The sequence below is a fragment of the Netta rufina genome (genome assembly GCF_964035555.1).
Source record: "Netta rufina genome assembly, chromosome: 15".
Lineage (NCBI taxonomy): Eukaryota > Metazoa > Chordata > Aves > Anseriformes > Anatidae > Netta > Netta rufina.
In genome coordinates this window covers 13,681,306-13,708,924 of record NC_140138.1, presented here as the reverse complement: position 1 = coordinate 13,708,924, position 27,619 = coordinate 13,681,306, and the positions used below count along the sequence as shown (strand labels likewise).

At 40.6% G+C, this 27,619-nt stretch overlaps 1 protein-coding gene across 1 annotated transcript in view; it reads left to right on the top strand.

The window, feature by feature from the left end:
• GNA12 (G protein subunit alpha 12) overlaps positions 1 to 27,619 on the top strand; it is a 42,271-nt gene that overhangs the window by 7,193 nt on the left and 7,459 nt on the right. The window contains exons 2-3 of the mRNA XM_084295962.1: positions 4,889 to 5,104; positions 27,330 to 27,380. Of these exons, the coding sequence (XP_084152088.1) occupies positions 4,889 to 5,104; positions 27,330 to 27,380 (267 nt within the window). The remainder of the gene's footprint in view (positions 1 to 4,888; positions 5,105 to 27,329; positions 27,381 to 27,619) is intronic.

The window sequence follows — 27,619 nt, the reverse complement described above, 5'->3', positions numbered from 1 at the left end:
AGCCATAGGAAGACGGCGCTGCCTGCGAGCTGTGATTTGGAGTCTCCTGATAAAGCACTAGGCGATGATCAGCGTTTCTCTTGTGACAGCCATTTCTGTAAGTGACATGGTTGCTGGGCATCTGGGGCTTTGGTGTCAGGTTGGGCGGTGTAAAAAAAAGCTTAAAAAAAGCATCTGCAGCAGGATTTTGTGTGTAGCAGTTCTGTGCTGTCTGACACCTCATACACAGCTGTAGTTCAATGCAGGGATTCGGGGACAACTCCGTGTAGAAAGCTTTTCTGACTATTTTTGTATGTTATCTCTAGACCCTTGACTACGATACTCAGTTCTCTGAGTCACTTCACTGTCACTTTGGGCATGGACCAACCTGTCTTTGCTTACAAGTGATCCCTAGACCCACGGCTTGGGGCTTAACTGCACTGTGCTCGCTCAGCCTGTGGGTTGGCCAACAACCCTGATTTGTTTCAAAGCACTTTGAGAAGCGAAGGAGACAAAATATCCTTTAACCAGCATTTGTGGAAATGCTCATAAAACCTTCATGCTGGTGAGGAGCAAATGTTCTGCTGAGCGCTCCGTCAGGCCAAGGATCCAGCGCTTTGTCTCTGACGTGAGAGGGGAAAAGAATGGGTAGGAGAGCAGGGCAATGTGATATTTTGGTGTACTCTTCTGGCAGCCATGGGTTTCGGAAACTTCTTGAGCCAGGAGTCGCATCTGGAATGTAACCGAGTAGTCCTTCTTGGAGCACTCTGCTGTCAATTTGTCTTGGTTGCTTTCTGAGTCCATGTGTTCTTTTGGCCAGCATCCTCTGTAACTCTGTTAGGCTCACTTGGGGTGGGTAGGAGAAAACATTGCTTTTAGTTGAACCGAGCTGTGCTGCTGTGCCAGGAGTACTTGTGTCCTGGGGGGTGGTGGAATAATCTTCTATATTCCCTGTCTCTAAGTAGTTTGCAATTTCTGTAGATTTCTGGTGTGTCAGACCTTAGTTATCTTTTTTCAAAGCTGTAGGTTTCTATATCTATTTGGTGTCTCCTTCAATGTAAGATAATTCGTGACATGGATCACAGCACACCTCTGGTGTACTTTTTTTGGTTCCACCCTCTCTCTGTTCAGGTTGTGTGTGTGCAGGGGTTTGTGCAGTGACTTGTACATGTTAAAAATTGCTAGGAGAGGAGTAGGGCAGAGAACTTTGCTATTTCTTACCTGGTGTTTCTGGTATGCTGCTGTTTTGCCTTTTTTAATGCTTGGCAGTATCCTTATCTGTGAATGTGTATTCTTTGCACCTGTGCTTAGTCTGTGTCCTGCTTTGCAGCACAAAAGCTTTAGATCAGCTGAGCTCTTAGGAAGTTTATTTAATATCAAAAGCATTTGCCACTTTTTTTCTGTATGCCAATTTAGAAAATGCTACAGTAATGGGCAATATTCACTCTTCTGAATGAAAGAGTGAATTGTTAATTTCTTTAAGAGTAGAAAATGGGAAAAATGTTCAGTGTTGGGAAGCCTTACTGTGAACTGGTTACTGCAGTTGAAGGCTGCTACCTTTGTTGCCAGAACTCGGGAGGAAGGGTTGCACATGCAATGACACTGGCTATTTTTAATCTTTACTGATGGTATGAGTCCAAACTGAGTTTTGACAAACATACTTTAATAATGTATTATGCTATTTTAAGATAGAATTTCCTTAAAATACCTAGATTTTGTATCTATTTTCTAAACGAAATGTTTACTTCTAGGCATCACCAGCGTGTATAAGCTGTTGAGCAGTTTTACCTAGAGAAGAGTTGCTGGCTGGCTCCTGTGAGGGTGGGTTATTTGGAGGAAAGAGGTATGGAAATCTTTCCAGAAGGAGGGAGCCTGTCCTATGGCAGCTTGTGCTGCAGATTATTGGGGCAAGCATTATGCAGTGCTTGTGGCGGCAAAACAGCAGTGTTACTCTGAAATGAGAGAATAGCCATACATGAGATCTAATTTTGGAGATGTTTGTCCTTGTTTTTGTGACATCTGCTTGGAGCATTTATCATTTTGTGAGGATGCAGAAATTTGTGAGGATGAGGTTTAGACTTGCTTTACGGGGGCACCTTGCTGAGACACATTTTTAACTGCTAAGAGTTGGGGGGAAGAAACCCTGGCTGTTCTTCTTACGTCAAGCTTCTACCTGTGATGCATTTTAGGCAGCAATGTCAAAGCTGGTGTGTTCTGTAAATTCTGATTTTGAGAGGTGCTGTTCCTGTGGATGTCCAGGACAGCATTCCTGCTGCCCCATTCCCTATTTTTGATGCTGTTCATTCAGTGTTTAAGGTTGTTCTGTGTGTTTCTGCGGGTGTCTGTGTTGGTCAGTGCTGATGGCTCTGCCTCTGGCTGCCAGTTGGTCCCAGCTCTGTCCCTGTACGTGACTCTGTGGCAATCCTCCCTCTAAAACAGTGGGAGGACGATGCTGATGCCACATGCACCCTGTGGGTAACCATGTGGTTAATGCACAGTGCAGGGTCTGTGGGATCCAGGTTTAATTCCTTCTCCTGCCCCAGGGAGATTCAAACCTGCATTGCCAAGGAGCTGCAGCCAGTAGATAAGTGACTATTCTGGGACCGGAGCAGTCTCTACGCCCTTGATTGAAATTCTGCTCTGTGGTTTTCTCCAAACAAATGATGAAACTTTCCTTAACAACAGCCTCTCGAGATCCTGCACGTCCCCGGTGGGAGCAGTAAAATGCAAAGTGACTGTATGGGGAAAGGCATCGAGTCTCAAGTCCAAATGCTGCTTCATCTCGGTGGGAACTCAGCAATCCTGCCGTCTTTCGCTTGAGATGCTTTTAGGGGACTGCGGTAGCCGTGAGATGGTGAAGAGTTAAATCCATCTGGACGCTGGAAGATGGAAAAGCTGCGGCTGAGCCGGGCGGTGGCTGCGGGAGCTGGAGCCGGGGCAGGTGAAAGGTCGGAGCTGGCTGAGCCCTGCATGCAGACGGAGCCCCAGTTAACTGTTTCTGTCCGTCAACATGACTTCTGGCACAGAAAGAAACATGGCATTAAACATCTAGAAATAGCGGTGTGCCATCGGCCCTGCTAACCACAAAGTTTTGGAAAAAATTCCTTGTGAAATTCTCATCTGGGGATGGGGGGGACTTTGCATCCGGATGGAGCTCACTGCAAGTGATGGGTTTGCAAAAGCATCTCAAGTCCTGGAGTGCGGACATCTGCGGTTCAGAGGGAACCTTGCGAGTGGTGCATTTTCCTTCTGGCTTGCATTTATTGACACTGTTCAAATAAAGCAAATCTCAGGACTTGTGCTAATAAAGCAATAAACTCTAACTAGGAACGAGAGTGGGCTTTTGGTCTGTCCAGCAAGGTTACCAAATAGTTACTTACGTCTGGAACTTAAACCAGCAGCTTGTAAATACATTCAATTTTAGTCTTTCCATGGTATTGTCAGGATCTGTTCTCTACTTTATAAAAAGAAAGTAACAATCACCAGAGAACCAAATATTTACATTTCTGGGAGACTGCACTTCAGGAACACTTGCACAGTGACAACCGAGATGCTTCATTTTGTGTTCTTGTTCTGTGACACTCAAACTGAAGTTGCTTCTCACTTCCCTTTCCAATCTTGATTTCCATTGGAAAAGTTACTGTTTGCGTTGTGTGGGGCTGTTAAGGGACTGGAGGCATGAAAGGTTCAAGAGTTGAAAAAACATGCTTGCCATCTTGGTAGCTTAAAGTGTACAAAAAGGACTCGGTCCCATAATGCAGAGGTTCATGTGCGTAGCTGTGGAAACAAAGCTTCAGTTTTGGTTTTTATTTTTGTTTTCATAAACCGTTAAACCAAAAGATCAGCACAGTAAGCAGATGTTTAGTACAACACACAGATCTTACTGGTGAATTAGATAGTGCTTGAGATGCGAAGCCACCATTAAGAGATATATCCAGTTTTAAAATGATTCTTACTTTTGAGAAACAAGTACTGCCCATCTGAAGCCAATAAGCACAGGTGTGGTTAGATTCAAGGCTGAAGTTTCAAAGTTATTTAACCTCATGTGTTTGGCTCCTTGCCATGAATAAGAAATTAAGTTTCCGTAAAAATGGTAAAACGTGCAATTGAGTGGTCTCAGTAATCCTGAGTTAAATTAGAGAACTGGGTCACCTTCCTTCATTTTATTTTATTTTAATTTTCCCCCCCTCAGAATTGGGATATCAAAACATATCTGTCATGACTTATCAAACATGTGGCAAGCTGGAAAAGTTCGCTGGTGCTGATGGAAAACTGCTGCTGCTTTACTCAGCCTAGCAGCTTGAAATCCCTCCAGAGTCTCCAGCTTCCTCGCCGCTAGGCTTTCCTACTGGAAGGAACTGCTTGGATGAAGGTCTCTCAACAGAAGATGCTTATTTACAGTAAATTTTCAATAAGTCTGTCAAGTTGGATAGACGTATTTTCTTGTGTTTTATAGCATCCAAGTAGATTGTGTCAAAACCACGCTTTACAGCAACGTGCTTCTAGGATCTTGCTGGCTTGGTATGGTGCTCTGTTTCTGTGTTTAAAACTACATCAGTGAGGATCACAAGTTAGTTCCCAGGCACTTTTTTGTGCATTTGATGCTTGATTTTATTTCTAATGTGTTGGTAATAATCTTTGTTTTGCTGTTCATATTTTTTCCCACCTGAAGAAACACATTGTGGCTAGGCTGCTTATACCAGCAAGCTCTTTCTGTTGTATTTCTGGTGGAGATGTTCCAATAAATGATGTTTGATCCCCTCCTGAGTTCAGGCTCTCCAGAGTAAGGTCTTAAAAAAACAAAACAAAACCCCAAACCAACCCTGAATTTCAAGCACCTCTGAGTCCTTGTTCTTTTGTACACTTTAATCTCTTTATCACTGACTTTCTTATCTGACCCTTCATTTAGGGCTGCAGGGTTCTGGTTGATGCACGGGACAAACTGGGGATCCCTTGGCAGTACACAGAGAATGAGAAGCACGGGATGTTTTTGATGGCTTTTGAAAACAAAGCTGGAATGCCCATAGAGCCTGCCACGTTCCAGCTCTACGTACCTGCACTGGGCGCCCTGTGGAGGGATTCGGGAATCAAGGAAGCCTTCAGCCGTCGGAGCGAGTATCAGCTGGTGAGTACCACTGGTTTTGTGGTGGGAAGGGGGAAAAAAATGTTCCCTGCTGTATAAATATCTCCTCAGTTGAAAGATCGCTCACTACGTGCAAGATTTAGCCATCATACGAGCCGTTCGTAGTTATGCTGTAAATCTGAACACTTCAGCAGCAGGAACAAGTGGTAATTAGAGCCAAACTTGAAAAACTACATGGCAGTAAGAGGGAGTGGAAAAGTGCACATGACTGGATAAACTGGAAGAGCAAGAGGAACCAAAAAAGGCAGGAATTGGTTGAACTAAAAATATTTTAGCAGCTCAGTAGTTCTGTTCATAGTAGGTCACTGATGAAGGCACACTTAATTTGTAACTTTCCAGTCCTGCCAGCTTGCACTATATTGATACTGGCAAACTATTCCTGCATGCAGATCTTTTGAAGTGAATGCAACACCCATTCCGGCTGCTGCTATTTGGCTGTTTCTTTTCATCCTGACGTCTGCAAGTGAAATTTGGATAAGCAACTGGAAGATGACAGTGAGCTTTAAAAATGTGCTATCTTCCTTGCTCTCTTGTTACTTAGATTTTTGTGCTGTAGCACCAGACTAACTGCAGTTCTGGTGTGGAATATGTTTCTAGCAGCTGTTCATAATCCACTCTTTTTTCTTTCTCTGTGTGAGTTGAAAATGTTTTTCCTTGTTTTCCACTTCCTTGTTCAGTGAAGCAAGGTACAGGTCCATGAAACTTAATATTACTGTGACTAGTTCTTAGAAGGTGATAGGGGATGATTTCCTAGTTTTTCTAATAAGTGATTTGTGATTCTAGAATATTGATTATGGTTTAATCTGCAGGTAGAATTCTTTGTTTCAGGTGTTCTGTCCACAGACTGAATTTAGCTATGCTTAAAATGAAATGCTGAAGATGAAATTCTTCATACCTGCATATGTTATGAATGTTTACTTAGAAGAGTTGGGTTAGAAGCCTGAATTATTAGACTCTTACAAAGGAACTGGATATAACTATAGAAAAACCTAGAGAAACTCCCAGTGAAAGTCTGTTTTTTCATGCTACTGCTTTATTTTGTAGTGTTTAATAGGGTAGTTAAACTCATGCTGCAGAGCTTAGAGAGTCATCTGTCTCTGCTACTAAGATGCCTGTTTGAGTCTTGCTGTTGTGTATATTTGATATCTGTCTGAAGTATCTTGAGAATAGCTAAAGAATAAATAAAATGACTAGGTAAAATTGTCACAGGATGGTAGTAAAAACTGCATTTCCTTAGGCTAAAAATGTTAACAAATTGCATGTTACAGCACTGGGAATGGGGGAAGGATAGATTGTTTCATAATTCCTAGCATCTGTAGAAACAGACTAAGGCTTTGCTGTTCTGCGCTGTTCAAATGTGGAATAAAAAGATGGTTCATGCCACGGGGGACTTGCATTTAACATGAGACAACTACTAAGAGAATCCAGTATAATGAGCAGTAATTGCATCAGCAGCCTATTACAAATCTTACTTTTTCTGGGAAACACTGTGATCAAGCAAGGGTTTTGTTTTTAAGGGGAAATGCAGATTGGGATCATGTGGGGGGTTCGTCCTATACTGGTTCAAAATAAAATTACATCAATTACTGGGGGTTGAGGGGGTCCAGTTTGAATAAATAGCATTCCCTGTCTAGTAGGCCTACCTTGGCATTCCCTCACATTGAGAGCAGAATTAAATAGAAAATACCAAAAAATAAAAATGCCCCACAAAAACAAAGCATACAGGCATGGAAGTGATCATTTAACACACTGTCATCTTCAGCATCATGGTGTAATTCTATCGTGTGTCTCTTTGGACAACATTCAGGTAACCTGCCTAATGCTACTAGTGTGGCTGAAACTGCTGCAGCACACACACTGTTAACTTCTCGATAAAGCAGAGATAGTGTGCTGCCAAAAATACTGTTCATAACCCACTCCTGTTGGGTTAGGAAAAAAAAAAAAGCTCTTATTGTGGTAAAGTTTTGTAAATTTACTTGTTTTCAAGGATACAAGCGCTAGTTTTAGATTGCTCCCTAAACAAATTCTTGAGACCTTAATAATTTGAACTTGTTTCTATTCCTTCTAGTTTCAGCAAAAGTCTGATTGCCCAAGTACACGGAAATTAGAAGCAGTACAGTTTCTTTAAAAAAATAAATAAAAAGCTGAAAACTACCGAACATTTTTACAGAAAGCAGATAGTTTAAGGAGCAGCCTTATTTATAATTGCATATAGGATGTATAAACCCATACCTTAATTTAGTTTAAGCCCTCCCTGGATACCGACACAAGTAAATAAATAGAAGCCAGATTTAGTCGACTCAGAGAAAATCATTCTGTTCTGAACTGATTTTAACCAAGGCTAAAGAGAATCTCTGTATCAGCACTCCCTTTCTTATTTAGAGTAAGCTACTGAATGGAATATGCTTGGTTGGAACTGAATTTATTATCCTTATCCTAGTTTTAAAATAAACTCAAGTTTAAAGCTTTAAGTTGCTGCAGTTTTTCTGGATGTTTCTGGGCGATGTTTGAAGTCATGACCTTGCTCAACACTCGTGTTTTCCTCTCCCATGTCTTACAGGCAACTGAACAGCAGCCTGTTTTATTGTTGTTAATACTTTGCCTTTAGTAGTTGCTCCTCCAGTCAATACTGCCCTGACTCCTAAGCCAGAGGATTACGTTGGTTTGCTTTTGAACTCTTTTTCCAGGAAGTTGCGTAACTTTACTTAAAAATAAAACATGGTTGGCTGGTTAACTACAGCTGAAAACTGTGGCGTGCAGGTGTCCTCCTATGGGCTGTAACGCCGAGCATAATGACTGACTCAGCAGCAGAAAACCTGTTGAAAGAAAATGGCTCTGACCAGAACATCGTACAATCTGGAGGCTTCTTCTCTGGGATTGCAGAAGCTGCCTCTGGGCATTTGAGTGTTTTCTGCTTCATATTCAGTGCCTAGAAGTGCTGGCTGTAAATCCCTGTCTGGGTCTTTGAGCCTTTCAGAAATGAGTGGGTGGATTCTACAATAGCAGGGTGCTTTTCTGCCTTTTTTTTTTTTTCCCTTCGCTGTCTTTCTTAAAGCAGACTAACCAATTTCACTTTCTTTTCACAAACATCAGCCTCTCACGCTTCCCCCCCGCCCCAGCCTGTCCCCACCGCCCCAAGTTCCTCTGTTCCTTGTATGCAAGCCAAGTAGTTTGGGGACAAAAGCTTCATTGTACGGTTGGTTACATTGTCACGTCTCTGTCCTCGTTTTTTAACTACTAGAATAGGAATTCCTTTGTAATCAGTATGTGATTCTTCTCCCTCGCCTGCATTATCCTACCCCATTTTCTCTCTGTATGTTAGAAAGGAATACATTTATCATGTGTCTGAAAATGTCCTGTAACATTTGTTCTTTTGAGGTTGCCTGTGGTGGTCTGGGCAACTGGGTGTCAGTTCCTCCTTGCCGGCAGGTGGAGACAAATTCAATTTTGAGTGGCTCCCTCATAGGAAAGGATTTGGGATTACAATTATGCTTTAGCTGAAAGGGAGGGAGTTTCTTCACTTTGAGCCTAGTAACAAGTAGTTGGGTGTACTTAGGAGTCCAGGTGTGTGTCCTAAAATAAGCTGAAAGCTTTCTTACACCCCAAAACAGTGCAGGCTCCTTTTAGTAGTAAAATGTGAAGACCAAGGCCAACGTAGGAATCCCTTTGGTCAGTTGGGTTTTGTTTTGTTTTGTTTTTTTTTTCCCCTTTCCAGGATTTCAGTGGGAGAACGTGAGAAGCCATTCGCTTTTGTTTTAATGTGTCCAGAACAAGCATAAAAACTGACGGGAGGTCAGCTACTTTTGGGACTGCTTGTGACTCTCTGTCATATCCTTTTTGGATAAAGATGGGCTAAATAGGACTTGTCGTGCAAGAAAGTGATACTTTGGTCATGGGCGCAAAAATAGCGGCATGCTGTGTGCTAGCTCATTACAGAGCTCATGGCAACAATGAGCAGATTGGAAAAGACAATCATCTGCCCTTAATTGATTTGTTAAAGGAAAATTGACATTATTTTAGCAGATAGGTGTTTTTTACGCACACATACTGTTTCTCTACATCCCAAACACTGGAAGTCAAAGCAATATCTTTATTTCAATTATTCCTGCTCTCTTTTTAAAATACCAAGTCTTTCTAGCCTGTAACTATGTATTTCAAGAGTTCTTGAACTTCTGTTGTACAACGTATCTCTTCAGGGTTGATAGGATTATTTACTCTGAACTTCAAAGACTGTTTGCCTGTTAAGGTGATTGTGCCCATTTATTCACATGTTGCCAGACTAATTTCTGACTTGAGTTTACAGATACCCACCCTTCATGCAGAGGGGAGAGCATGGCCTTTCTGTCACGACATCTATTTTAATGCTTTTTTTAAAAATACAGGATATATATATATATATATATATATATATATATATATATATATATATATATAGCAATGAACCATTGCTACAGTATCAATTTAAATGTAATTATTATTGATGTTCTCTACTCTTGTGAAACAATTCCTGATGTTTAGTAGGTGCTTTTAAAAGTCAGCATAAATGGGAAGTAGTGGTTCCTGAGAGGGATGTAAGGGGCTTACAAATACAGTTGAAAACTTACTACTGTGTCCGTAGTTATTTTTAGATCTCTGCTCAGGGAATTGTATGGAACACTTCCAGTAATACTTCAAATGCTAAGAGCCTCTGAAGCCTTGGATGTGGGAAGACTCTGGAAAATGCTTTAAAGACTGTTTCTTTATTGATTCTCCATTTTCTGGGTGTCTTGGGGTGTGGGTTTGGGGGGAATATTTATAATGGGGTGTGAGTCGCTCCCCTGTGAGTTAACTGTTTGTTTTTTTTTCTTCAAGCAGTTCCTTGAAATAAATGGAGGTGGTTAAATTATACCTGACAGAACAGACAGTGTGTTGGAAATATTGCACAGTGAACAGCCTGCTCCTTGCATTAGTATAGCTACGGTCAAATTTTGTAAGGATCTGGTGGCTTCAAAGCCTTGTAGGCAGCCAGCTGTGTCTTCTGGGCAGTATGGAGGTGAGGAACTGGTCTCTCACATGAATTCTTGATGCAAAGCAGACAAACTGCTCCCTAAATGGCTTACTTTTGGCACAGACGTTCTGGGTATAGTAATGTAAGGTGATCAGGAGTTGGGCTGTATACCAGCGTACAGGGGTTGTGGGAGCCTGTGGCTGCTTCCATAAGCCAAGGGAACGGAAAGGTTGGGCAGTGAAACAGTGCTTGCTTGACATGGGAATTAAGTGACTTCTAAGGGGACATGCTAAATGAAGTCTGTGAGAGAGTTCTCTGGCTTGGTCATATCCTTCAGTGCACTTTAGTAGAAATTCCTCGAGTCCTTAATTTAAAAATTTCCTACTCATCACGTATCTTTACAATGCAAGGGAAGAGTTTGATGAGCCTTAGAAGTATGTTTCTAAACATCTTGTTGTTCTTTCAGCGTGCATGTTGCAGCACTGAAATGCAGGAGAACTTGCATCTGGTATTGACTTAATGCACTTACTAAGAACTCATTGGGAAATACCAAGCGTTAAATCAGCTTCAGCTTCTGCAGTTGACCATAATATAAGCATAAGCTATTTGCTTTGCAAATCACTGTTACACTGTCAGGAACCTCATGAAGATCAAGTGCAGTTCTGCACCTGGGGAGGAACAACCCCATGCAAAAACATATTCTGAGGGCAACCCAGCTGAAAGGCAGCTCTGCAAGAAAGTAACTGGTGGTCCTGGTGGACACCAGGCTGAACGTGAGCTGTAAATGTGCCCTTGCAGCACAGAAGGCTATTGGTATCCTGCGTTGCATTGGGCAAAGCACTGCCAGGAGGTCAAGGGAGGTGATCCTTCCCCTGTATCTGTTCCCACTGGTGAGGCCACACCTGGAGTGCTGGGTCCAGTTCAGTGCTCCCCAGTACGAAAGATGCTTGGGGCTACTGCACAGATTCTGATGAAGGGCTGTGAAGATGATGAAGGGTTTGGAGCACCTCTCCTGTGAGGAAAGAAGGAGAGGAGAGAAGGCTCAGGAGGAGTCTTACCCACGTACTTAAACACCTGAAGGGAGAATGCAAAGATGGCAGCCAGGCACCAGTGGTCCTCAGCAACAGGACAAAATCCAGTGGGCACAAACAGAAGCATGGGCAGTTCCATCTGAACATCTGGAAGCATTTCTTTACTCTGAGGGTGACTGAGCTCAGGCACAGGTTTCCTGGGGAGGTTGTGGAGTCTCCCTTCTTAGAGAGACCCAAAAAGCATCTGGGCATGGTCCTGGGCACTCTACTCTAGGTGGCCCAGCCTGAGCAGGGGGATGGACCAGCTGGCCTCCAGAGGTCCCTTCTGACCTCAACCATTCTGCAATAACTTGAGTATAAGCTTACGCAGGAGGTTATGAATGTTCCTTATTGTGTAAGGATTTTTTGTTGGTTTTTTTTTGTGTGTGTTTTTTTTCAGAGCCATGAAACTTGCATATTTTGTCAGTGAGACTTACTGGGGCTTGACCAATGTTGGTGAGATGTACAAAGGAAATAGTTGCGCTGTTCAAAGGGTCAGCGTGGGAAATCTTGTTACGCTTTAATGCATGTAATTAGGACTAAGCAATAACTCTTCGCAAGTTACTTGTGAACTTGCGGGTATTTCTAGTTCACAGAATTCCTGTGAAACTAAATTATTGCTGAGGAAGGTCTACAGATTTTTTTTTCTGCATCTGGATGGGACGTAGACCCAGAAAATCTTAAAATACCAATGGGCTGAGAGGAGCGCAACAAACTAGAAACTCTCCTACCATCATTGAGCCTTGATATTTTTTTAATTCCACTGTTAGTGCTCAAAGTCAATTACATCTGTATTTAACGATGTTAGGTTCATTTTTTTTATTTGACAAAGCTGATTGTGAAGCTGAGGAGGGCATGTAGACCAGTTTCAATTTAGCTATTGCTCTTAAGGAGTGATAGTGCTCTAAGTTTTCACTTAAATTAGCCTCATTTTTGTTATTATAAAAATAACAGCAAGTTTCTGTTATCTCGGTTATGTTAGAATTCTGAAACAGGTTTAATCTGACATAAGATGTCACGATGACTTAAAGGATCGTTGACTTGCTGACTTTATCTCTGCAACTTGCAGAGATATCTTGTTCTGAATTCATAGCTGGGTCAATTATGGAGATGTTTCCCTTCAGTTAAATATCTAAGCAAGGCTTTATGCCTGTAACGTGGCAATTAAATGCCAGAGGTCCAGATTTAAATTCTTAGTTCTAGTTCTGTCCTCTAATCCCAAGACCTCAGTTGTTCACGGTCATGTTATGTAGTTTGACTCATCTTTGTACAGCAAAAGAAGTTAATTGCTTGTTTAAGCACAATAGTGTAAAACATTGTGGCTGGCCTGTAGTAGGAGGGATTAGCTGTTGGAGTCCCTGGCTTCTAATCCTGTCTCTAAAACCAAATAAGAAAAAAAAAAAGTAGATCAAAGTCTAAAATAAAAACTGTCAAACAGAAGTGGCATTTTGTTAAAGGAGGTGAGAGTTAGCGAGTTGTTATAGCTTGGGTTTTATTAAAATTTGAGAGAGAACATGAAGCAAAATGCAGCTGGCAGCCTTTACACAAGATTGTGTGGATATTGGCTAATACTGTGTAGTTTGTCAGTGTGCATCTACAGGGGTTAAATGCTCACTCTGCTATTATATTTGCACTACTCTAAAACTAAATCTAAAGTTTCTCTTGATAATGTCAATTTTGGCATAAGTGGCACTGAGCAAGAGGTGAGAACAACTTGCATTTAAAGTAGGCTGGAAGGAAAGGTCATAAATAATTTTATATTTTGAATTCTAGGAAAATCCACTTGTACGGTATCTGTTGTTAATGAGAGAAGCCATTCTCACAAGCAGAACCACCCACAGGAAGCTGTATGATGGCTAAAGCAGTTATTAGCTGTTTTTTAATAATTTCTGCTGTTGGAGAGAAGTAACAAGAACCAGAAAGGTCATGAATTGTGACCTTTTCAAAGCAGTGCAAATGGAAAATTGTTAGAAAATAGCAATTTATTACCTTAGCTACCAGAAGTCTTGAGCAAGGATTAAAGCCCTCTGTATTGAATGCTCTGCAGAAAAATAAAAAGATTCCTGCCACTAATTGTCCCCAGCCTTAGGTTATGACAGCATGCAACAGCTGGATGAAATGTAGTGTGCATGGAACTGGGAGGATAATTTGGAAAGTAACAAGCAGATCATACATAATAAATAAGAATGGATAACAAGAAACTGATACGCCTACCATATGGGAACAGAGACAGATGCTGAATGAAATTAATAGGGAAAGACCTGTGCTACTGACTGTTCTAGTACTCAGTGAATTCCTGGCACTCTACAATTCTTCCTCCTTTTTTCTTCTTTTAAAGGCTGAAAGCTTAGAGCAAAATCACCTCTGAAGTCTGTTAAATGTGCAGTGTGTTCGTACACTTCATTACTGCACTGTCTGGATACCAAACGGTTGAAATTTTAGCCTTCGTGTGGTCCTGCTTTTTACTTTCTTAGGTTCTTGGAGGTGGATTAAAAAGCCTTGTGTTTTTATGGCACTGTGTAAGCCTGTCTGTAGGATCTCTTGCTTTTGGCCCATGGATGCTAGTTAAACTTGACTTTATTTTTGGTGTGGTTAAGGTGAACAAGAGAAACAACTTCATTGATACAGGTCCTGTGTTGAAAATGCTTTACTATTGTTTGTATCTTGCATGTTCCTTTGCTATTTTTGTGGTCACAAAGTTTCTTTTTACTCATGAGTATTTGATTAAGGACAAACTTTTGTTTTTACTTCGTACTGCTGCAGCCAAGTCGGGAACTGCCTGGGTGTCCCAAAAGGTTTACAGAATAAGTACTGTACTCATCCTTGCCTGTGTGTGGTAGTGGTTATAATTTGATGTCTTACCTTCAGCAATAACACTGAAACACAAAATCTAATATTCCAAGAGTGGAAAAGTCCTTTTGGCTCTCAACTCTTGAGAGTAAATGCCACCCTGCTTTGGGAAAGAAGCTTTAATTTTATTATGCATAAAATAATTCTAAAAAATACTTCTGTCTTTGCAGAATTGTTGTTCTAAGTCCTAATTAGCGCTACTCTAAATCTTGCGGGACTGTATTGAATATAAGGATTTGTTCAGAGCAAGTACAGCTGTAATTAATCTTTGCATTCCCATCAAGAAATGCTGGCACATGCTGTGAGAAACAAGGAAGGAAATTTTCAGTTCAGGCTGTCTGAGCCAGTACCCAACTGCAGCTAAAAACCATGGGAGTAATCTTTTTATCCCTTTCTAGTGCCCAGGAAAGATCTGGGCAGACACAAATTCAGCCCAGGGAGCAGACTTGAGCTTTCAATTGTACCCTTTAGTTTCCACCTTCAGAAGGTTTCTAATGGAGCTCAGTAATTCAGGAGACTTCAAAACTGGCAACGAGCGGCTCCGTGGAGGTTCCCAGTAATGAGAATGTATTCCAGAAGTCTGAACAAGTTAGGGATGTTTAAAGGTGTGCTCTTTGTGTGACTAAAAGAGACTAATAAACAGTTCCCACTGAAATTTGGTGGAAGCTAGAGGGGACTCACATCAAATACAGCAGGATAAAACCACAGCAGTGCATGAGGACAGTGACTTTTCTTCTAGTCACAACAAAATACATGCATAATACAGCAGCGTATGTTAATATTTAATTGTTTACACTGGAGACTAAAAACAATTACAGAATGCTGCTTCTGATGGAAGGGTTCCACTTGTCAGATGGGATTCAGTCCTTTAATCTTGAAAATCTAGCTGAAGTGGAGACTGAATTCATGTTCCCATGACACAGGTTTTCAGAGGTTTGGGTATATTAAAGCTTCATACGGTTCTTCAAGAACCAGCATAGCTCTGTAAAAGAAAAGAGGGAAAGAGGGCTCCTGCTACTCCTGTGTGCTCTGTTTGTGCTTTTCTGCCCCTACAGCTGGTTTGGGGTGTTGGGAGGTGCCGCAAAAGAAGAGGTGAATAGTTTTCTGTACACCCTTCTCCCTGGCTTGACTCACTGTGCACTCAGAAGTGTGGTGCTCTGCTTTTTCATACTAGTTCTGGACCTTGTTCTCTGCCTAAATTCAGGGCTGAGAGCAAGGGTGACTTCAGTATCTTTTCAAGTGCTCTAAGATATTCCCTTGAGAGGAAGGAAAAAAAAAAAAAGAGGTTAAGGCTTGGATTTCTCGAAGGGGCCACAGAATTTGGTAGAGTAAGGATTATTGAGTGCTTTAAAGCTTTCCTGAGTGTCCTGGTTTCTTGATTCCACATAGCTTACAGTAACAAGCACAGATGAACAAATAAGTGAAACATTAAAAACTAGGAAGTCTTGCTGTCATATTTCCTGGGTTTTTATGTTCATAAAACGAGAGCAGATTTGAAGTTGTTCTTAATTCACTGTCAATGTGACATGTTACATTCAGTAAGTCTATTTTTCTTAAGAAAATGGGACCTGCTAGAATGCTGAAAAAGAAAATGCAGGTAGGATAATCACATAACGATAACTTGCCATTTTGTGTTATGCCACCTATCCAAACCTTGATCTTTTTGCAACAACTTCTTGTAAAGAGCAACTTTCTTGAAGCTGCTGTTCTTCTGTTATCTCCCCCCCTTCCTACTCCATCCCTCCCAGGCCTGCTGTGCTTTAAAACACTGAGTGTTGCACTCAGCATGTCTGCAAGGCTTGAGCTTAACGTGGGCTGTAGTTCTGTGACAGAGCAGTCACGGTGAGTGATAGGAAATGGTGCTTGAGGGAGTTCTGCCCTGCACTGTGTTCTTGTTTCTGTTGGCATAACTTCTTTTGGAAGCTGTGCTGTAGTCTGGGAGGCTGATCTGAGGCAGGGTGCAGCCGTAGGACTGATTGTAAGCGCAGCTCAGGCAGTGACATGCTGGGGCGTTGAGGATGGACAAAGCAGCTGGTGTCACATCTGAGCATAAGTTTAACATCAGGCCTGCCAGGGAATGAGGGTAAGGTCTTTCTCTGCTGGCACTTCTTCCAGGCAATTGTTCGTTTCCTTCATAAAACCTTCCTGAGGCCAAATTAAGATGTCAGTTCCACAAGGATGCCATTTAGTTTTTTCAAATGTTTGTGCTCCAGGTTATCAGTGTATCACAAGTGTTTGTGTAACATTCAAAGGCAAGGCTCAGTTTCACGTGTATTGAACATAGAGAAGGAGGTAAGCAGAGGGAGGGAGGAAACGTAGTATTTGAGTTGTATTTTTTTTGAGTCTGTGAAATTACAGTTGTGCCACAGTGGAAGGTTTTCATACCTTAAGTGACTTAAGGATGCATCTGAATGTGATAATGCTGCAGAAGATCTCTTGGGGTTCCATAGCGCCACAAACTGACCACCTTGAACAGCTATGGGAGGAGCAGAGCTGTAGCCTCCTCAAAGGAGGAAGAATAAGTTTGGTTCAATACTTTTCTCTTTTTCTGAACCAGCACTATCTGGGAAAGCTTTGTATTACAAAGGCAGAAGGCAGCCTGATTTCTTCTCACTGGTTTGAAGCTCTACTTAAAGCAGCTCTGTGGAGTAAACATGATTTGCTCTATTATTGACTTAGTATTTGAGGGAGGGGAAGAAAACTTCTTGGAAACATCATGCAAGATTTTCTGCTTGAGAAAGTGGAAAACATGTTGCTCTGAAAAGTAATTTATTGACACCTTTCAAATGTCTCCTCTGTATACAACACGGATTCCTGCAGTTCAGACTGTGGCAGACTTGTGCTTCACTTGGCTTTACTCCTGAACAAACTGTTGGTGTTTGTCCTTAGAAGGTCTGCTCTTCACCCCACCCCCAAAGCCTCTTAATTTGACTTGCTTTCCATGATACTCACTTAATTCTAGTCAGGAAAACTCAGTAAAATATCTAGCTGAAAATAATGGTGGTTTATTGATTGAACTCTTTCACATTGAATTCTGTCTCTGTGTGAATTTAAGACTTTGATCCATCTATTTTCGGTTTGGTCAGAGTACAGTATTGAATTAATAATGATGTTATGTGTGGATTTATTGGCCAGGAGGCAAGAGAAGAACTTACTGCGTCCTCTTTTTCTGTCATCGTCCTCCTGATCCAGCACATATGTTCTAGGTTGCAAGGAGTTCAGATGGCTATGCATGTGGCTGGGCAACTTCCCCATCTGCACCTCAGTAGGATGTGACCAGGGCTTTAGTCAGGATTTTTTTTCAATAGTCTAGTCTGCTCAGCTGCTTTTAGAAATTTGTTAAACCTACTTCAGTTCCCACTGTGGTTTCATTAATTTGCACATGTAAATCAGGCCTTAAGGAGAGAAGGTAAGTTACTTATTCCAAGTCACTTATTTCAATTATTAGTAATTTACTTTAGATTTGTTTTAATATGCTTATAGTACTTGGTTTTTATAAGGCAAATGCATTTATGCACTTCAGGGTGAGTAAGAATAAAGCTTTCCATTTGATACAGGTCTTCAATATTACTTTCCGTGGAGCAAAAAAGCCCTCAAGTGGTTTCTAAAAGCCTGAACTTCATGATAGTAGTTTTTAAGGATTAAGGGCTGTGTCAAAGAACTAAGATGTAAATGCATATGAAAATTGGATGGATTTGTCAATAATACAGCTATTGTTCATGCAGTTAGCAATCCCACCTCATCTTGTGAGTGTTCACCCAAGGATGTTTGATCCTTTATTGAATCAGTACCTGAGTAGGTGTAGATTTCAGCTAAGGTAAGTCCATTCTTAATAAGTTAAATTAATAATGTGAGTTTGTGCAGTTGGATGGAGTGAAAAATGCAGAAAAAGCCATCCTGAATATTTTGAAAGAGAACAAGTCCTGATATCAAGTAATAAATTTAAGTTACTTGAAACCCTCTTACCAAAATATCAGTGGTGCAGATGTTTAAGTGCATATTTAGAAGAATGTCCCCTTCTCCCACCATGACAACCTTCATTTAGGGGGAATATATTTGTAAGAACGGATATATCATGACTGGATGTAAGTAGATGCTATACTGAGGTAAAAACTGCAAATCAAATCACAGAAAAAACTTGAGATTGTGAATAGAAACTGAATTCTATTTCAGATCATCAGAGGCAGAGAGATTCACCATCCCTCAACTCGAGGGATCAAGATGTGCTGTTGTGACTGGTACTGGAGCAGGAGAGATGGGGCTATAGGGAAGGCAGTCACTTGCTGAATTCCCATCTCACTATTAAGTGGGTGAACTGAGATGCCAAGTAGCTTCTCAGTACTGAGAGAAATTCCACTGATTTGAGCGGTCACTGGGAAAGCAAGCAAGCAAAAAAGTTGAATTTTGTAGTTAAACATTTGTCAGTCTCGTAGAATTAAAGAAAATTAACCGAAAGCAAGCTGTTATTGAAAAAGGTGAGGTTACTTGTTCCCAGGGTAAATGAAAATTTTTCTGAAAATACAGATGCAGAAAGTGGTTGGAGAGGAATTCCCCAAAGACTTGTAAGTTCTGTGTTCTGTGTAGCTGAGCCTGCTGAGAGCTGAGGTAGTGCACATGGTATAAAACTTGAAAATAATGTAAGCACAGTGGAGTGTGCTTTTTCTGCACTTTACTATCTGCATAGTTGCTTTTAAGGGAAAATGCTAAATAGCACACCGAAGTGTAACTAAGACTTAACGTTTTACGTTTTTGGTGAAAATCAGACTGAAGGAACTTTCAAATAATGAGCAGCTTTCTTAGTCTTGCGAGATCATCGTTTTCATCTGCACTGTATCTAAAAATGTCCTAGTTACATACACAAAAAATGAGAGAATCTTTTTAAAGTTGTTTTTTTTTTTTTTTTTTTTTTTTTTTTTAATAAATGTGTGGGGTAAACGACTCTTTCCAATCCCTATAATTACCTTAACAACAAATACAGAAAAATTAAGTAAAACGTGGCTGAGGTGATGTTTTTACAGCAAGTGGAGCATTAGGGCACCTTGCAACAAATGCTGTGGTGTAGAAATGGAGTAGGAAGCATCCTTCTGTGCAATACTCAAGGTTATGCCTGTTGTAAATGCATTCAAGTTGCTTAGCTTTCCAGCTGGCTGCCTGCCATGGAAAAGTCCAAGCTCAACATTCTCTCATGGCTGGTGTTAGCTGTTTTTTTCAGCCCACAAGATCTAAGATATTTATTTCCCATCCCTTTATCTGATAAGGTTTGAAAGGGAAACTCACTGGTAAACTTGTGATTTAGTCTTGATCAGATAGTCAGCACTGCTGACTAGATTAATTAGTAAGTTAAGGCTTTTCTGTCAGCGTTTTTTCTAGTTCTGCAGACGTCTTCTGTAAACAGAGCAGGTTCAAGTCTGCATACTGAGCTGCTGAAAACAAAGCATGGGACTAAGGTCACCTAATGGGATTGTTCATCGCTCCTGATGGTTGTAGAAATATCCAGTTCCTTTTAAATTATGCATTTGTTGCAAATGCACATTTTTGCATGGCAGCTGCCCACTGAGAATAAATGAGATAATTTGCCAGTGATTGACCAGGAACTTGGATCTATCTGTCCAGCTACTGCTCAGGATTTTCTTTTAGCTGCTTTCAGTTGCCTTCCCTTCTGGGTTTCAGCCGACTGTGCTTGGAATGAGAAGTTGAGTTGGCGTGCATTAGTTCAACTTCACGGAGAACCTCCGGTGTTGGAGATGAAAGGGTTCTTGCAGCAACTCCAGACAATGTGGTCGCTTGGACAGTTGGCAGGGAAACAGGAAGGAATCCTTTCATGGGGTGCTGGGGACTAGGTCTGTCGTCTGCTTGTGCCAGGGTGAGTGTGTGAGCTGGGCACACAGCTGATGTTGGATACGGGCAGTCAAGCTTTTATCATGGTTTAAATATAACAGTGTTTATTCCACATGAATTAGGTGTATGTCTCCTTATATCTGTTCCCCGCTTCTTGCTAACTGCTAGTCAGTGAGTGCTAGGAAGTGCTAAATCACTAATGTGCAAGTCCAGATAAGGATTTCTCTAGAATTTTTTAAAAAATAAATAAAAGAAAAAAGCAATAACTTAACTCTATTGTTTTGCACCTGTGCGTCTTAGTTTGCGTCTTAGTTTTGTGGGTGGCCAGTACGAGTTGCTTGGCTGTCCACACCTGCGTTTCTTCCTGTCAGTGCAAGTCTGTGAAGCAGGGATAGCGGTGAAGAGGAGGCAATAAGTAGGAGTAAAATCAGAAGGACAGGGATTTGTGCTAATGTTTCCTGAAGCTGAGAGTGTGGGATGAGCCTGCCTTAGTCTGAGAGAAAATTCCTTTCCTCCTTGAGGCACTTCTACTAGCGCGCATATTTGAGACAAATGGACAGAATTGTTAACATACTATCGAGTAATTTATCTCCTCTACATCCTGCTGCAGCAGAAACACCTAGAGTTTCAGGGAAAAAATGTTCTTTTTTCCTTGCATTTCCAGAAAGAGGTGCTGTACTTAATTGCAGCTAAAAGCTAGCGGATGTAGGAGTTGAGGAGTGCTTGTGGTGAAGGGCTCCTGTGAAGGGTGCTTCTAAAACTTCCCTCACAGGGACCCACAGTTCTTATCAATGATGTGGGAGCTCAGATTAACCTGGACTTTTGGGGAGGAACAAAATAAATATTTGATCACATATTTTTTTTCATGGGCTGTGAAGCATACAGCTTGGCTGGCGTGTCCTATCTCGGAGCAGGATGAGTTTGTAGAAAGCCATCCTGACTTGGACAGGCGAGCAGATTTTTGCGTTGCCTGTTTGTACTGAGCTGACAAATAAAGGATTTTAAGAATATTTTTAGACTTCTAATATCTGATACTCGCACTGTACGAGTACAGCAGAAAGAAGAGGTATCTTTTTCTAAAAGCTTGGAACCGAACGGTGCTTTTTTGTAGCTCTTATGTTTGTAGGGTGCAGATAGCAGCAACTTGGATAAGCTCTGGAGGCACTGGATGGGAGCCAGTAGCTCAGGCTGTTGTTAAGGAGGAAGTTAAGCAATGTTAGAGAAATTTGATATTGCTGTTACGTATGGCTTAAATAGCGAGAAGTGGTTAGTCTCTGCCTTGGAATTGGTGATTGATTGAAATATTGCTGCTTGCCTTGTGTCACTAAGGGTCAGTGCCTGTAAAGGATGTAGATAATATCTATAAAAGGGAATTACGGTAAGAACAGCCATAAACATTTCAGCATTTCAGGGCAATTTAGGTTACTTCAGCATCCTTCTGAGTGAATTCTGAGCAAGCACAGGCATGCTTGTCTCCTTGGAAAATAATGCTTTAGAATTCATCGACTGCTGTTGTAGAGTAGGGAAGAGTTTAGGCTGTGGTCAGTCCATGCCCTGTTACTAGTGAGGCTGAACAGAAGGACAGATTCAGAAGTAACCTGCTGAATGAGCGTGCAGGTCATTTGTTCATGAGCGGGGTTATTTGTCTGTAGTTGTCCCTCCTGAGAATTTTCAACTTGTTTTTTCAGGGTTTTTAAAGGACTACTCTTCCTCTTGTACCAAACCAGGCTGTGTAAACTGGAGTTGTGTCTGCATGTTTACTTGTAAGGGTTGTATGGATTATAGTGACAGGATGTTAACCTGCTCGTTATGTCCAGCAGGTGTCTCTAAGGAAAGTATTTCCAGCATCTCTTTTTGCTGGTTTGGGGTTTTAATCTCAGTACCCAGAGAAGTGGCTGCTCTAACAGTCTCCAGTGCTGTCAAACTCTGGTCTCCTGATTCTTTTATTGTAATTCTGTGCTAGCAACCTTGCTGTTCCTTTGGGCATCTGCCTTGGATATATTGTTTTTATACAACATGCCCCTTAACAATCAAAAAGTGATTGAAATACCGGGAAATTTGGCAAAAAAAAAAAAAAAAAAAAGAGTTGACAGCATCTGTCTGAAAAACAAATACGTTACTCACAAATTAGCATTGCATTTTCTGGTAGTATGTGTCTTTGCCAGTGCTTTATATAAAGGCCAAATTTGGATGAAATTATGTACCAGTGCTTAAAATCCATCCTCTTCAGAGCATCACAGAATATCCAGGGTTGGATGAGACCCGCAAGTATCATCAACTCCAACTCCTGACTCCACACAAGGCCACCAAAGAGTTAAACCATATAGGCACGTCTTGGACATCTCCAGGGTTAAAGGCTGGGAGATTTCCAGACTTGCTTCTGGGCTCTTCTGGATTTCCTCTGTGCTGCTGGAACATCTTACACCATCTAAATGGAGGGTGTGATGCAAACAGCACCGTGCTTGTAGTCAGATCCCCATTGCTTCCACTACACAGGTTCAGATGTAGCTTGCAGTAGTTACAGGATCTGTTCCTCTGTGTCTATTTGTGGGAGTCCTGTTAGATCTGTATTACATGTTCCTTGAAGTATAACGTTTCCTTCCTGTGTGGTTTAATTCATCATCTGAAACAAGCAAAGACTGACAGGTCTACCTTAAATTGTCTGCTCTAAATTTAGCAGCTAGAGACAGAATGATCAGGAAGGGCTAAATTAATATTATGTCAAAAAGGCCTTGGGACAAGGAAAGGAAAAAAGCCAATTTGGAACAGAAGGTCTGCTTTTCAAGTCTTTTAGCATTTAAAGGAACTGCTTTTCTGAAGAAGTTTGAGACGAGCCTGTATTTTAGGGAACCGGACAATGGGACGTTTCATTATTAATGATCTAACCAATGTCACTTTGAATAACTGGCTGAGGGTTAGCGACAAGTTGATAAATTCTGGCCTTGCAGAACATTTTTTCTTATTTCTGAGCTTCTGGGTGTATTTTAAAGTGATCTGCATATAATCTATTGTGCATTTATTTTCATGAAATGAAAACTATTTGGGAACTCTGCCCAAGTGTTTTCTACTTGTTTTATGCAACAGGGCTCATGAGCAGCAAAGGAAGTGATGCCAGTTTTGTTCTAGTATTTCTTTGGGGAGATTTCCTGTGTGTTATGAATCTAGCCTTAAGGGACAGAGGAGTTGAATTGAGTTAGTTATTTTGTATTATAATTATTTGGAGTTAAGATGATATTCGTATAATTCAAAATATATAGAAGTAAATGCAATAGATATTTCTTAATATTGCGACTTTTGTCCCTTGAAAATTTTACTTGCCATGTTCATAGTAATCTAGAATATAAAAAGAGCTTAAGAGCCCTATTTCAGGAAGTGAGAATGTTTTCACTTTTACCTTTCCTCCCTTTCTCTTCCACCAATCACTCTTTAAGCAAATTGTACTATTTTTGTTGCTTCAACAAACTTTATACTGCAGATAAGGCAGTTTAAAAAAAAAAAATAGAAATAAAAAATGAAGTCCAACGGTGATGCTGCACTGTGGAGCTTGTGGGCTTGTTATAGGCCTTGTGTTTGTGTTTCTCAATTCCCCCAGTTCCCAGATGTGCAGTGACTCATCCCGCTGAACAATGGGAACGGAGCCTTATTCCTTCACTTGGTCCCAGTTGGCAGAACAGTTACTCAGAGGATATGTGTTGCAGAGGGAGAAGAGATTAGCAGTGGGAGAATGAATCATCCGAGCATTTGTGGTAACTCTTGTGTGGTGACCAAGAAGTTAAGAAAGGCTTAGAGTCTGTGCTGTGCTCTTGTGTACTAAAAAGGAGTATCTGAATTGCGTACGTTTCATAACGCAGAGTGTATTCGTCCCAGACAGTACTGAGCAAAGATGGATGACAGCGTTTTGACATCTTGATTAATTGTCAAGGGGGGGAAAAAAGCTAGCAGATGGCCGTCATTTATTTTGCTGTTGGTACACATCTCAGGATTTGTTGATAAAACTTCTGAAATGTGAAATGCACTACTAGATCATCAGGTAAAAAGTAACAAAATCCCAGTGCTGACATGCTTCACTAACATGCATAATGCCACGTCAGCTGAAATGAAATGATGCCTTTCAGATTTCAAAAACACTATGTATGAATATTCTTAAATTGTTTCTTTCAAAGGTGGTAGTACTCCAGCAGTGGAATACAAGATTTGAGTCTTCCTTGAAAAGCCAGAGGCTAGAAAAACTTCTATGAAGGTGGTTGATCTTCAGGAAGTTTTTTGAGCTGCTACAATTTTCCAGCCTGTTAGAGCCGTTCTGGACTTAATTTGTGTGATTTTTGTAAAAGATGTATCGTGGGATGTGTTTCCTTAGGTATTTAAATGCAGTATGAATAGTATAAAGGTTATATTGCTTGATTTCTCTTTTGCTGCCTGCAAGCATAGTTCAAAATATATTGCAGCGCTTGAAAAAACATTCAACTATTTCAGTAGGACCATTAAAATACGTTGAAATAGTCAATCTATATAAAGATGTCTTTAATATCAGAGTTAATTGCAAATATGAGCTGCTATATTTGCTGCTGCTTCTAAGGCAAGTTGTGCTGGTGAAGCAGAAATAACTGGCTGCGATGTGGAAAAGGAAGTGCTGAGCCAGCTCTGGAGTGCAGTTGACTGGTTGGGTGACTTTGGAGAATCTCTACGAGCTTGTGCTGAAAAAGCCAGAACAGGTTGCTGTTCTTCAGTGGCCACAAGAGAAGAATAGTTCAACATGCGAGGGGCTGCTGGTACTTTTTGGTTTCTGTATTAATTTGTACTGAATGAAAAACCTGCCCTGATGACCTATTCTTAAACTGTATGTGTACTTTATATATACACACACCCTTTACAAATGTATGTATATAATACCCAAAGCATGGAAGCATACTCTGAATAATATTGATGGCACTCAAAATTGTGTTCAAGTACAGCTGGATAGGAAGCTAAATAACTTTAACTTTTAGATCCAATTAACATTGCTTTCTATTTCCTCTGGATGATAAGGAAAAAATTAAAAGCTAAATGATTGTTCAGTTAATACAATTGTTATGGTGAAAAATATTAACATAAAACAGTCATAAAACATGAAGGTTTTTTTATTTCCTTCATTTTAAGTAATCTGTGTTATTGCTCAGATCAGTTGGCGCCGTATGTAGTTGTTCTGCTCTGCCAGCCTGATGAACTGAAGTGTCCCCCCACACCCCAGCTCCTCAGAAGCAAACAGCTTTTCTGTGAATCTGATAAAATGTAGAAAAAAGGTTACAGAAGAAGCCTTTGAGCAGGAACTGACCCCATGCTGCTATGTTCCTGTGTTAGGGCTTTAATCGGGGAATCATCTTGAGAGTAGGGGATTCTCAGTGTTTGTGTTTTGTTCCGCTTTTTCTTTCTTTTCAGGTTTGTGTGCTTTAATGTTGTGAGCTATTCTTAACTCTGAACCCTCTGGAGCTTTTGGGGGTTTTGTTGTTTTGACTGGAAACAGATATTTTGACTGAAATACTGAGGATCTTTGAATTCTGTGCTGGAAGAGAATACTCAGACTTGTTCAGAGCTGTCAGTCCCATCATATGTTGAGCACACCTGTTTGACAGTCCGACTTGGTTACCCAGCTATCCAAGTATTTTGTAATTACTGCTTAAAATTTCTCAGAATTAATTATTTGGCATAATTACAACATTACGCAGAGCTTCATAGGAAAATGGCAAAGTCTAGTTTCCTTAAATCACTAAATAAATAAATGTGTATTTTTCAAGAAATAGATTTTCTCTTGTAAATGTGCAAAACGTTAAATTGATCAGTGTGTGAGGCAGGAAGCAGGGGAGGCGCAGGCCATAAATCAGGTAAATTTGCTTGTGTGTCGCAGCAGTTTACGTGCATACAGCTGTTTCCTGTTCCCAGCGTGGGAGGGTGTATGAGCAAGGCAAGGACTCTTAAAGCAACTGGTTGGAAAAAGAGGAACTAGTTGCATCAGAGACAGCCTGTTTGCCATCTTGTTGCACATCTAAAAGTATTGTGCAGGACAAAACACAATAGATAGAAGGATTTATTTTTTTTAAGCTTTAGTGACCTTTTCCGTTTGGGCTCTCCCATCTCCTAAATATGACTAATGCTGTACAGGAAGACCTTTTTCGTATTCATGCAGTCTGTGATATCTCTTCTGATCCCAAAGAGTGCCAAAAAATACAGGAAATTACTTTCACCTTATGAAAATTCATGATTGTAAGGAAGCTCTTAGAGCAATTGTTCTTTACAAACTTGCCCCCACCCCTGGAAAAAGTCCTTTTTTTAATGCCTTAATATCTTTTGTGATACATGTAGCTTTTTGCAAATATGTATGTTTTCTCTCCTTTATGAGAAGATGCTTCCAGTTTTAAATGTTAGGAAATAGTAAGTTGCAGCTCCTTTTTGTCTTTGCCTGATGCTGAAATTATGTCCTCGTGCAGTACACTGAATCCTCTGATCTCCAGTCTGATACTTCAGAATAAACTGTTGTGCTGGCATCTGTTTGAAGTTGTACTGGAGGGAGATAATTTTGTTCCTCTGTCTCAGGCCTATGGTATGGAGGAGAATGTTCGGTTTAAGGATTTATATTGCTGTTGGAATCTGTGAGATGATATTTTGAGAATGTTCTCATCCTAAGTTAGTAACATAGTGAAGGCACCTACTGTCAGTTTTGTCGGTGCAGAGTAGCACTCACTTGATTCGAGTGTAATAAACAGGCAAGCTTCTTAAAAAGATAAAAAGTTGACAAAAATACATCTTCTTTGTAAAACATTGCTTATTCTTTTCAATATAACTGCTAAGGGGTCTTGTATGAGATCAGCAAATCTGTTATTGAAACCCTTGAGCCTAAGAGGGTTTGGAGAAGAGAACGTCCTTCATGATTGTGAATTATTATGAATCTTAGGTGACTTGAATCTTTCACTTTTACTAAAGATATGCCAACTAGTCTAGCATATGCTTTTGTTCACTGTTATGAATTTCAAGCAGAATACATTGGTTTCTAATGAAGGTGTTTATTTTTACTCCCACCTGGTGTCATTTAACTGCCTTGATAGTACAAGGGAAAAAAACTACTTTAATCCAAAGCAAAGAACTGCCTTTGATAACGCTTCCTTTTCATTGTAAAGATCTACTAGATAGCTTTGAACACTTTCAAAATTCTGTGCAACTTTGTTTTTTCTACTAGTAACAGAACTATTTAGAATAAATACTAGCTCACCTACTCGTCAGTAGCAAATTATAGTAGCTCTGCTTCATTATCAGCAGTTTATGTGAGTTAAGCAATGGGGTATTTCTATTGTTGCAGCTCCTTAAGCATATCAGGATGTAGTCCAAACTACTATTTGTGATACAGCTATGTTAGACCTCAATGTTGGAAAGTTCGATTTGGATTTGCTATCCTAGAAGTACACTAAGTTTCCATCTCTTTTCTTTTCTCTAGGGTGAATCAGTGAAATACTTCCTGGATAACCTGGATCGGATTGGTCAGCTGGTAAGACATAACTCTTCTTTCTGTACCAGAAGTGCTCAAGGATGAAAGCCTTGGTATGCTGTGATGAATGACTTAATAATAAACATTAAATAACTCAATCGAAGTTCTTCAGGAATAGTGAACTCGAGCTTTGTGAAACTGAAGCTTAGCATTTAATCAGTGTTTTTTGACAGATGAATGTTGCTTATGAAAGCTGCATTTGTGCACGCTTTGTCAGCCCTGTGTAGTCTCTGGATCTC